This window comes from Penaeus chinensis, chromosome 3 (genome assembly GCF_019202785.1).
Source record: "Penaeus chinensis breed Huanghai No. 1 chromosome 3, ASM1920278v2, whole genome shotgun sequence".
In the NCBI taxonomy this organism is placed as follows: domain Eukaryota; kingdom Metazoa; phylum Arthropoda; class Malacostraca; order Decapoda; family Penaeidae; genus Penaeus; species Penaeus chinensis.
In genome coordinates, this window is record NC_061821.1 from 21,314,951 (window position 1) to 21,327,450 (window position 12,500).

At 33.6% G+C, this 12,500-nt stretch overlaps 2 protein-coding genes across 3 annotated transcripts in view; both read left to right on the top strand.

Moving 5' to 3' along the window:
* The window catches only part of LOC125043846 (negative elongation factor D-like), a 10,321-nt gene extending 5,702 nt beyond the window's left edge, over nt 1-4,619 (top strand). The window contains exons 10-15 of the mRNA XM_047640177.1: nt 1-15; nt 181-302; nt 523-733; nt 1,464-1,604; nt 2,078-2,207; nt 2,729-4,619. The exon at nt 1-15 is cut by the window's left edge and continues 116 nt beyond it. Of these exons, the coding sequence (XP_047496133.1) occupies nt 1-15; nt 181-302; nt 523-733; nt 1,464-1,604; nt 2,078-2,207; nt 2,729-2,760 (651 nt within the window). The 3' untranslated portion in view covers nt 2,761-4,619. The remainder of the gene's footprint in view (nt 16-180; nt 303-522; nt 734-1,463; nt 1,605-2,077; nt 2,208-2,728) is intronic.
* A 2,377-nt stretch (nt 4,620-6,996) lies between these two features.
* The window catches only part of LOC125044532, a 10,445-nt gene continuing 4,941 nt past the window's right edge, over nt 6,997-12,500 (top strand). The window contains exons 1-4 of one of the 2 annotated variants that reach the window (XM_047641232.1): nt 6,997-7,083; nt 8,517-8,817; nt 11,445-11,649; nt 12,101-12,193. In XM_047641232.1, the coding sequence (XP_047497188.1) occupies nt 8,766-8,817; nt 11,445-11,649; nt 12,101-12,193 (350 nt within the window). In that variant the 5' untranslated portion in view covers nt 6,997-7,083; nt 8,517-8,765. Of the gene's footprint in view, nt 7,084-7,635; nt 8,291-8,516; nt 8,818-11,444; nt 11,650-12,100; nt 12,194-12,500 lie in introns of those variants that run through there. The other variant, XM_047641238.1, reaches the window with a different exon arrangement.

Consider the following 12,500-nt stretch of genomic DNA (forward strand, 5'->3'; position numbering starts at 1 on the left):
AGCCGTCCCAGACAGGTGATGTATCTTTAGTTTCATTATTATTTAAATGCTGATATGATTGTAGTTATTGCCATTTTCAGTATCATTGATGTCTTAACACATTTTACACAGACTTAAATTGTTTTGTCTGTTAATCCATAGCTGGGTTGATTAATGTATGTATGTTTATTACCTATTCAGGTGAACAGAGATGATTTAAAGCCCACACAGCAAGCCATTGAGAAGGTCCACAACATTTGTCAGGGTGGGAAGTCTGCAATGGAACTGATAGCAGAGATTAATACACTGTATCAGTGTATCAGGTAATAAGTCATGTTAATATTAGCTTATTCTGTGTGTATCTGTTTTGTTGGAAATAGTGATTTTGTTTGTCCAGCAAAGTATTTTTACATTTATTAACATGTTTAAATTTTATTTATGGTGTACTTTTCTTTCTAAACCTTGCCCTATGAAGACATACTTTATATATGAGTATATATGTTATATGCAGCTACTTAAGAAGATGTATGGTAACTTACTCAGGTTCCCTGTGGTGAGCGTCGGTCTTGTCCGTTGGATCGAGTGTGTTGTGAAGGAACCAAGTTATTTCAAGCTGTGCACTGAGACAACACCGACTCATCTTGCCCTGCTGGATGAGGTCGTTTCCATACACCTCCTCCTCCACAGTCGAGTTCTCAATCTCCTCATAGAACTCTTTGAGTCAGAATTCCAAGACCTGGAAATTCTTGTACAAGTAAGGCCTTCTGGGGATGAATTTTCACACATTTTAGTAAACATGGCTATGACTCTGCTTGCCTTAATACATTGATTTAAGTATTTAACATGTAAGTTGGTTTCTTTCTTTCTTTCTTTTAAATTCTTTTCTTGTCTTTCCTTTTATTTTATTTTATTTTCCTTTCCTTTAATTTATTTTATTTTCTAGTCTTTGGTGTTTTCAAGGGGAGGGAAATGGGCCGCATCCTATATCTTTCTCTTTCTCTTTCTCTTTTTACATGCACACATGCACCCCCCCCTCACACACACACACACATATAGTGTGTGTATATATGTGTGTGTATTGTTTATATGTATATATATATATATATATATATATATATATATATATATATATATATATATATATATATATATATATATATATATATATATATATACACACATAAACCAAGAATCATTGTCTGAAAAAACTAAATTTTACTGAGGACATGTATATGTATCGTAGCATTGGCCTTTTTGAGTTTATTTAATGCCTCCACTGTCAGGAATGGTTCAGAAGTTGGTTTGACATTGAATGCTACATTTGACTAATATAACTGACATTAAGGTAAATGCAGACCTACCACTGTCATATTCTTAAAAAACAGAAAACAATATAAAATCCACAAAACTTGGCAATATTTCACATGTCAGCCTACTTTTTATTGTAAAACTAATTGGTTACAATTAATATCTTACACCTCAAGCTGGAACTGAGGAAGATGTTGCTGGACCGAATGGTGAATCTCCTGAGCAGAGGATGTGTTCTCCCAGTGATGAAGTATATTAAGAGCTGCTACACTAAGGGTGACACCGACATCTCCCTTATCCGGTACTTCGTTCGGGAGGTAAGCTTGTTTTTGTTTTTCTTTTCTCTGAGAAATTGGTCTCCCTCTTTTTGATAGGTGTTTAATTATATCTTAGGGACATTTTTTTTTTTATCTCTCTCTCTCTCTCTCTCTCTCTTTCATTTTCAGAAATTTAATTCCCTTCAATTACTTGACATTGCCTCATTTCCATTCCTTTGTTTTCCTTTTATATTATTTAATTTTCTTCCTTCCTGTGTATTATTATATTCACTAAATTAATTGATTGACTTGCTTGGTTAAAAAGGATGAATTTCCATTGCTTTCATCAAACCACTGAAAATACATCCATTCTGAAGATGAAACTTTATGAAGCAAAACACATTATATATTAAAAGATGGTTTTGAAAATGTAAACTCTTGAGATTTTTTATTTAAAAAGATTGTTTCAAAATGAAAATTCTTCTTTATCTACGGAAAATTATTTTATTTATGGTTTTCCTCATTTTCTCTAGGTGTTGGAGATTGTGGCACCACCATACACTGTTGAGTTTGTACAGTTGTTCCTCCCTTTGGTTGAGAACGAAGACATCACAGGTTCAATGAAAATGAATACTGACAGTGATCTTGTCACAGAATTTATAGGTAATGCTTTTAGCATGTAAAATTACCAGAGGAGTTTGAAATAACACTCTGTCATTTTAATCATTAATTGTTGATTGACCTACATGGGAGAAGCACCATGTTTAAAGGTTATGTGCATGTACGAAATATATGAATAAAAGTATTTATATAAACACGAGTTTCCTTAACATAAGTGTATACTTTTTAACAGTGTTTCATGTAAATTTATGAAATCACATTCAAGAAAATTCGTGTAATTTGTTTTACCCAAAAGTTAATCATAAATACAGTTTTCAACACTATGGTATGACTGAAGATGCATCTGCATTACATGTGTGAAGACAACTGTAAAACAGAAGCAGTTTTTCAGAACCTAAAAATGAATGTACACTGAGAGTAAGAAGCACTTATGCATTAGGAAGTCTACAACTCTGTTAGACATATATGAAACCATGACTTCTTAAGAAACGATTTCCTTCTGCTGCCTTTACAATAAGAATTAGTGATTTATAAGTTAATAAACTATTTATTCTCTTTTTCAGCACACTGCAAGTCCAACTACTATGTTGTGTAAGAAGCAGAACTGTATTGGAGATTATTTCATAGAAACTTATTCATTACAGATCTAAATAATTGTCAAAAGGAAATGTAACTCTTTGATAAACTGATGCCAGATAATTGAATGTGAATATGGGTAAATAGATAGATAGATAGATAGGTAGATGAATAGATAAAGTGAAAGATATTTGTAGATAGATAGAGAGATAGTAAATAGAAAGATATGTTAGTAGATAGAGAAGTAGAGGTAGTTGAAAAAAAAATGTCCATAGTATATAAGGTAACTGCTGACTGCTTACAATAGATTGACTGACATAATATTTAATGAATGCTGATGTGCAAGACATAAATCCACACATGCCAGTTATTATATCCATTTTTGATTAGCAGTTTCCAGATGATTAAACACTTTTCAAACACCAGTTTATGAGGTATGTGAGATAGATATGGATGTAAATAACATGAGGATATATTAATATTGTGATCAACGTGCCTATAACAGCTGTTTTTAGGTGTCTCAGTTGTAATGTAACTTAGAAAAGGATGTTAAACATAGAAGAAAAATCATCCAGTTTATTACTATGTCATTGGGTCAAAAAAAATCAGCTTATTAACTTTAAGAGAGGTTCAAAACTTAACAGTCTTTTGGTTTTAGCTGAAATCACACTAAAGTACCCACAGAACTGAGTAGGAGCAGGCATTTAATAATATTGATGCTAATGTCTTCTTATAAAATTGGTAAGTGATATGATCAGCAGACTTTTTACTTTCATACCAGTGAAGAATGTTAAGAGGATAAGAAAATACTATAAAGATAAAACAAAATTATAATCATAATACAGTTATTATTGTGTGCAATAGAAGTAATGCAGGTGGATGGCTTATAATAGCAATTTCACAAAGAATCTGATATTGAGTGAAGAATTCCAGATATCATAGGGTCAGATGTATGTAAAGAATTTCTGTTTGTATCTGTATCTGGATACATGCAAATATGTGTCTGAGTGTCCTTGTATGTAACATTCTCTAGTGTGTTTTAAACCTGGGTGACAAATGTGTGCTTTGTCAGTCTAGTTCTTAGAATGTGAATGTGTATATGTGCAAGGATGAAAATTAGTAAATGAAAGCTACTACCTAAGTACTATATGCATTTAGGACATTTGATGTGCTGATGATAAACAGAGAAACATCTAGAAGTTACTCAAACAAAATGGGCTTTCAATATACTATATACCTAGTGTTTCCAGTGATGTGAAATATATACGCTTAATAAGGAGATCTGTTATATTCAATGCTTTGCTGGCATTCTTTTCAAATAGGATGGGACATAAATCTTTTTTAAATTTGTTTCTGTTTATGGTTACTGCAAAGTAGATTCTTTACTTTATTGAAAAAAACACTTTTCTGTTCTGATTGACTTCATATGAAATTAAATTAATTTTTTGGAGTATTTCCAATCATTTCATGGCATAAAAACTTTTTTTTTCTTAAAGTCAGATAATAGCCTGGTAATTAGTACAAAGTAATTAACAGGGGCATTATTTTAAAACATATACTACATGCATTTATTATTATTTTGTTAGTATAGTGATGGTTGTTCACATTTCTCAGTAGCAAAATAACAGAAGTGGTAACCATCAAAAATGAAAAGAAAATCCTTGATCTCAGCATGATACAAAAAGTTTTATTTCTTAGCTATTGGATTTAGCTACAAGAATGATTTCATAGTTTTTTTTTCAGATTCTATGGAAAATGTGTTTAACACTTAATAATAATATACTTTATACAAAATTAATGAATTTTTATTTTATCTAACACTTATCATGAAGTTATGTACATTTATGTAATTGGATTTTTTAATAAAAATCAAAGCAAGCTTTTGTATTATTCTGAAAATATACTTTTCAAGGTTAAATACTTAAAGTTTTCATTTTATATGTAAAAAAAAAATATATTTCAGTGACTAAACTCGTTTTATGACTGATACTTTCATAACAATACATTAAAGTCTGTGTGTACCTTAGCCAAAGTGTATCCACATCTTCATAATGCCCATTTTTAAAGGTACCTTCACATTGAGGCCAAAGGTAATTTTATTACTGCCTAAAAGATTTGAAAAAAAAAAAAAAAATCCAAGAATCTTCAGCATATTCAAATTGTGATCAACATGCCTATAACAGCTGTTTTTAGATGTCTCAATTGTAATGTAACTTAGAAAAGGATGTTAAACATAGAAGAAAAATCATCCATTTTATTATCACTATTTTCATGTAAGGTCCCTTGGAGTGATTTCATGCAGGTTTTGAGCACAGTCTGGGATGCTACTTCAGTTGTTCCAGCAAGCTTTCCTATACAATTATTCATAGTTTACAATTCAGTGGTTATCAAAATGCTCCATGTAGGTTAAAGAAAGGTCCATTGTCACTCCAAAATATTCTGGGTTGAGTTCTGTTGGGAGGAATTGGCTGCTCAATTTAGCAGTGCAGAGTAGAGAAGCAAGGACTGCACTGATTTTTTATTGTTCATCTTTTGGATGTCTGTCAAAGAACCTCCTGGAGAAGTTGCTGGGGAGGGAGACTGGTCTGTAATTTCCTGGTTTACCAGATTTGAGTATAACTGTAACCTTAGCATGGCTCATGTGAAGGAGGTACATGATTTATTCATATGAACATCTTGAACATGGCAAGTCACTCTATGCTCAGTTGGTGTACAAGCACGTCTGGGTAGTTTCTGTTAAAATTCATAGCTTTACCTGTCCTCAAACTTTCCACAGCAGCTTCTTGGTATGTCTCTGGACAGGAGTTTAAAATGTGTTGGTATTCTTTCCCAATTTCTCTTTACCCTAAGGTCCCTTGAAGTGATTTCAAGAAGAGATATGTTTTCCTGTTTTTCCGTGTTGCTACTTTCAAAAGTCTCAGAGAACTTTTCGTTTTTCCTTCTCAATTTCAGGCAAGTAAAAGGTCTGTTCTGTTAAATCAGTTGATTAGGTAATACATGTATATCATTACATATATCTAGGTTTTACATGTGCACAAAGCTACTCCATGGTATTTGATGATGCAGGGGTGTACACTCTATTTAGTGGCACCGAATGGGATAGCGCAACCTTCTTATTGGGTGGTATATAACACCACATGAATAACAATATTTTGCACCAGAGTAGAGAGATTTGGCCCTACCCCTGCTCCATGGATGACATAACCTTACTTTAAAATTGAATTAATGCAAGAAGAGCAAAGACAAACATCACGGTTCCTTCTGTATGAAAAGGAAACATACATTGCATGTTCTTTTTCCTCTGCTGTTGTAAATGAAAATGCTACTTTCCAATTAATTTCGTTTCGTTACATACGGGACCTAAGATAAATGAATATAATTGAAAGGCGAAACCTAAGTTATCAGATGAATATACTCAAATACAATAAATTACCAATGCTGGCGTCTGCTGAAATGAAACCGTGGTAGTCGATGAGGAGTGCCTGTGCGTGGTTATAATCTGAACAGTTTTTACGTATATTCTCCTTGGTAGGATGTAGTTTACATAGATCAAATTTACTTTATGTTTGGTTTGGCAATGTTACATATACTATAATAGTACACAATCAGAATCATGTAAGGGCAAGTAAAAACAAGGACGCGAAGAAAATTAATAATATTTCCATTTACTGATGTTGAATGCCATAAGTAGTCGTTTTAACACTCGCATTCTAATGGTTGCTGATGAAATGTTGGTAAGTATGCCAGTGTGATAGTGGTATACAACTACACTGACCAGCTCACACAGATAAAGGTTAAAGATTATTATAACACACAGGGAAAAATACAAGAATAATATTTTAGAAAATATATTTACCTATTAATGTAGAAAAAAATATTTTTTCTACATTTCTCAAAATGAATACGGTTTTACCTATTAATGTTCTGTGTTTCGTTTAATGTAATTTCTCCCTAAAATTAAAGAAAAAAAAAAATACGAAGTAAATTCTACACATTCACAATATTACTCTAAACAAACTGGCGTAATAAGTTGATTTTTCAATTTCCCTGTACTTTTTCGGGAGAATCTGCCTTCTAATCTCGGGTATCCCCTAAGTGTGAAAATTTAAATTTTCAATTTTCCACGAAACTTTCGGCACAGGAAGTTCAGCCAATCTAATCTGATGTCCTGTTTTGAAAACCCACGTGCAGATCTTGGGTGAGACGTTATTCTTATCTCTCTTATCATCACAATGGCCATGGCGTCGTCACCGGACCAACGGCCTTTAATGAAGATAAGTTAACGAGATCGCCACTGGTGTCCAAGAACAGTTGGTTGCTGGTATTCGCTGGAGAGAAACGTGTATGTGTGTGATTTCTTTAAAAAGAAAAAAAAGTCGTTTTACAGTGTTTTGATTATTTTTGTTCATATTGGGTTAAGTTTTAAGAAGTTTGGAAGTTGTAAGAAATGTTGGTGTGCTTTTATAAACTGTGTAATAATTATATACCTTAAGGAAAATGGTCAATGCATTTAGTCTTGTGGTGAAATGACGAGAATGGCACTGTTACTATATCAATAGTCATACTAACATAAAAAAAATAATTAAACAAATACGATTATTATTGGAAATGGGGATGGTTGCATTCATAAAGACACTGGATAGTGATTATATTGATATAAAATCCTATTGACGATGGCTTTAATGCAAGTGATAATGATACAGTAAATATTAACGACAGCAAGTGGGAATATTAATTATGACTATTATGATTATTATAATAGTGAAATCTTCTTAACTTTGTTACTATTCTTTATCATCATCGTGGAAGGTATTATCACTGATACCGATTATTATATTGATAATTATAATAAGAGAGATAAGAATAATAATAACAATAATAAGAATAATAATTATAACAACAGGTTCTTATCGTTGTTAACATGATTATAATGAATCATACAGAAATAATTATTGTACGTGTACTGTTGCAGTTGTTATAATTGTTAATGACAGTAGTGGTACATTCAGTCATCAGTACTCTAATAAATACCGGCATGAAGATCGCAATTATCGAAGTAACAGCAGTAGCACAATAGCATATACAAATGCACAAATACAAGATATATCAGTATTTGTAATTTTTGTACCCAAATTGCTTTTCTTATCTCCTGTGATATTGATAATGGTAGTTCAAAGCACCGATTGCTGTTATTTTTGTATCAGTTTTATCATGATTGTCATAGATAGTCTCCCTTAATACAACAATCAATATAGATGTTATTAGTTATCATCCTTGCGCACACGTATTGGCATCACCAGTCAATACTTAAATTTGCCATTATCAGTCAAAGTTTACTTAAATTTTGACAATAAGACAACTGGACACTTATCCATGGACAATTGCCTTCCCATGTTCACATCGATAAGGATACAAGGAAAAATTACCACTCGGAAATAAGTAAACCGTAAATTCATGGATTACTTTCTTTCCAAACATCCTGGTCGTCAACGAGAGATAAGATAGCTTTCTGTAACCATGATATATGCTCCAGCAGGTAAAGAGGGCAGGTGAGTAATGAGATAACAGAAGCCTAACAGATAAGAAGAGATAAGTGACCAGTATCGTCATGGAAGTGGACCATTCTTGTCGAGATTGCCATGTGTATCAACAGAAAAAATATTAAGTCACTAATAGCGATTGTTTTATTTTCTGGAATCCTGCTACATTGGTTACTGATATAAGTAATTTATATTTAGTAATTGCGTTTCAAACAGCACTCTGAACCATTTTCAGTCGTGTGTGAATGTAGAATATGTCATTTTGAAAGTTGCTTCGGGGAAACCTAACGGCAGACACTTCGGAACCGACTGCTGGAACACATATATATTTTCACCCTCCCTCCCCACTCCCCCCCACTCCCCGAAAAAAATTGTGTTGATAACCGGAAGTGAAAATAAAATACTAAAAGAAAAGCTAAAGCAAAAGACCAGAGAGGTCGCCGGAAGGTGATCGTTCCCCGTGATAGTCGAGCCTCGGACCAAGATGCCGTCGAGCGGGGAATCCGAGGATTACACCCACTACACGCCTCGGTTGAGTAAGTCTTTTTTATTTTATTTCTTGGTTTTATTGTAATACTGTTTTGGGGATGAAAATGAAAATCACTCTCCAGTCTTTCCTTGTTTTTTTAATATTGTAATTATTACATTAATATTTTTTGTATTACTAATTCTGAATGTGTAGAAATTGGTATGGTAGGAGTAACTTTTCTACCTAACCTGAAAAGAATTACCATTACAACAAAATAGAACTAGTAAGATTACTTTTTTCTCCATAGGCCTTTGTAAGAGCCATGAATAAGAATACGAGTGACCGCCCAAACATTAATGATATTGAGGGCATCGTGAATTACTCCTCGAATGAATGGACCGGGATAGTTACTGATACTAAGAAAGCATCATGCTTTAGGATTTAGTAATTCAGTATGATAACAAGTAATTAATGAGAAAGGTAACAATAAGTAATTGATTATATTGAGACTCCTATAGATTTATTTGCCTCGGAGTATTTTTAAACATTACCTTTATTTTACTAATGTCCGCGATGCTTGCTTCAGAATTAGCCCTTGTTAAATCTTACTTCGTACAAAAGCTTGATATTGAATCGCCCGCTTTTCTTGGGGATCAAATATTAAAATATATCTAACCGAGAATGTAGAAAAGGGAATTGTGGTCAAAAGACTGATTTATATCTTAGCTTTTACATATTATATGAATACTTGGAATTTACTTTTTCTTCGCCCTGTTTAGTAAAGGAAGAAGTGTACTAACAATCCTTTCTATAAGTATATTGTACAGTAAAGAAAATAAGTCTTAAGGGGTCTTTTCCGTTTGGCGTACAGCGGTAAAAGTAATTTTAATATAGATTTTTCTATGTATTTTTGTCCGTAGAATCAGAATATCACATTATTTTTTTTGAGAAATTAACAGTTTTTGAGTTATTTGCCTTTAAAGTTATTTTCTTCCTATCTATTACTGAAGGAATTCAAACTTTAAAAAGTCGTAATATTCAGTATTATATACAATTTATTAATACAGAACTAGGTTAGGTTAGGGGTTGGGTTAGGTTAGGTTAGGTTAGGTTAGGTTATTTTGTAAGTCTCACCTCTCTTAGATAGTTATTGAAATCCACCATGGTATTATGGTTGATCTCTAGTTCTTCCTTGGCAAATTTAATAGTAGTATACTGTTTACTCCAGGAATATATGATCAATATTATTTTCTTGAGTGGTAGTACACTACCCTCTAGCCAAGTATCTTTCCTAATGGAAATTACCTGCTCACACATTTTCTTGCTGCATCTCCAACTAAAACTGTCATTTCTTTTCTTCAGTTCCATAGCATGCTTTTTTCTGCACTGTTTTTTACTTGAAATAACATCATGTTCTTGAAAAAAAGCAACTGCATCTTCTTCACCTTTAATATTTTCAAATATCCACTGTAAGTCAACATTACTTTTCTTCTCCATGATTTCACTCTGAAAATACAGAAATATGTATTAGATAGGGAGAAAATAACTTCAAAGGAAAATAACTTAAAAACTGTTCGTTTCTCCATAAAACGGTTGTCATATTCGGATTCTAAGGACAAAACTACATAAGAAAATCTATATTAACATTAATTTTAGCGCTGTACGCCAAACGGAAAAGATCCGTATTAAGATCCGCAAGGTGCATACTTGTTATAGAAACATAAGGTAGTTTTATAAAAAAAAAAAAAAAAAAAAAAAATTCTCTCTCTCTCTCTCTCTCTCTCTCTCTCTCTCTCTCTCTCTCTCTCTCTCTCTCTCTCTCTCTCTCTCTCTCTCTCTCTCTTTCTCTCTCTCCCCCCTCTCTCTCCTTTCTCGTTTTTTCTTCCGCTTTTCGTCATCCTTTTCCGTTCCCTCTCTCTTTCCCTTTCTCTCCTGATGCTAAGAAGGAACACGCTATTCAGTTGTGTTTACCTTTACTTATTAGTGTCTGCCTTGCATTAGTCCAAAAGAATGTGTCACGGATTTACGAGCTGAAACGTTTTGTGTCTAAAACTTGGGTTTAAAATAGAATCACTTACTCTGGCGAGTCAGACTGAGTGAGTCCACCGTACATGTTCAGTTAACGTAACTAAGGTAAATGTTCTATAAAAAAAAAATATATATATATATAAAATAGGCACAATGCATAATGTAAAAACATTTAATCACTTTGATAATTCTCAAAAGACAAGAGGATAGTTAAATAATGTAAAACACAAGAAGCGGCTAGTGCAGCGACAGGGCATGGCCAGTGTTTGATTATCGCAGGGCAGAGTGTACAATTGCATACATTCTTTACACAAAATTTTCATCAGTAGTACTCGTTATATGTGTAAACATCATTATTATTATCGACATTCATCGTTATCTGTATGTTTCATTAACGCTTAATAATTTCTTTATAACCTTTAAAATGTGCCCTCAGTCAGTCTGCTATCCTATTTTGTTTCCTGGCCTCAGTCGCCTTTTTGTGTAGTGTAGACATAACTCAGACACTAACTTCATGTTTTACTTCAACTTTCTCTTCCTCCCTTACGTTTTTTTTATCTTCCTTCTTCCTTCCCTGCCTTCCTCCCCTCCATTTATTTTTCCCCTTCCACTCCCTCTCTCTTCACCCTTCCTCTCCCAACTCACCAACGGCCTCTAACTCCGCAGACCGGCGTGACCAGCACCGCCAATTCACGTGGCTGGAGGGTCTCCTCCTCATCGTGCTAATCCTGTCCTACCTGCTGGGCTACGGGATCCAGATCAGCATCATCGCCGAGAAATACAGCCTGGAAGATCCTCCGAAAAACCGCGGGCTTTACCTCCTCTTCTTCTTCCTCCCGCATCTCACAGCTGGCTTGAAGAACCTGCAGTAGTGAGTGCGGGTGTTGTTTTGTTTGTAGGAGTGTCATTTTATTTGTGATAATCGTTTGTCATGAGCGCGAGGAGGTGGTTCTAGTTGTATGTAAAATGTGTTGATTTTTTTTTCCTGAAAAGATTGAATTGATACGATTGTTTAAACATTTGAGCCCCTAATGGTTATATATATCCATTGGTTTATGTGTACGCTTGAGGATAGTTGAATAGAGATGTGTGTGTGTGTGTGTGTGTGTGTGTGTGTGTGTGTGTGTGTGTGTGTGTGTGTGAGAGAGAGAGAGAGAGAGAGTGCGTGTGGGCGCTTGCGTGCGTACGTGTGTCCGAGCGTGTATTACTGGTATAACAGCAAAGCCTACCATATGACCAATGCATATCACCAATCATAGAACAAAAGATATTTCTTATCACACCAGCACTGATTCCCCCTCCCTCCTACTCCCCCTTTCCAGCCACATCCGAGAATCCCGCGAAGAAGACGACGATAATTCGGTTATTGGATGGGTCATCAACCTCGTTTTCCTGCCGGTCAGCCCACTCATAAGGTGCGTGGGCGGTTCTCGGTTCACGCTGTTTGGGTAATCTATGTGATGCCCATTGAGTTTTTTTTTTTTTTTTTTATTTAGATCTTTTTTTTTTAGATCTTTTTTTTAGATCTTTTTTTTTTAGATCCTTTTTTTTTTTTTTTTTTTTTTTTTTTTTTTTTTTTTTTTTTTTTTTTTTTTTTTTTTTAGAGGTTATTGATATTGAGATGTTGCCTTTTATTTCTGATTTTGAAATGTTTCTATTCATTTTGTTCTATATTTTGATATGTTGATTTTAATTTATTTATAATATCAAAATGTTACTTTT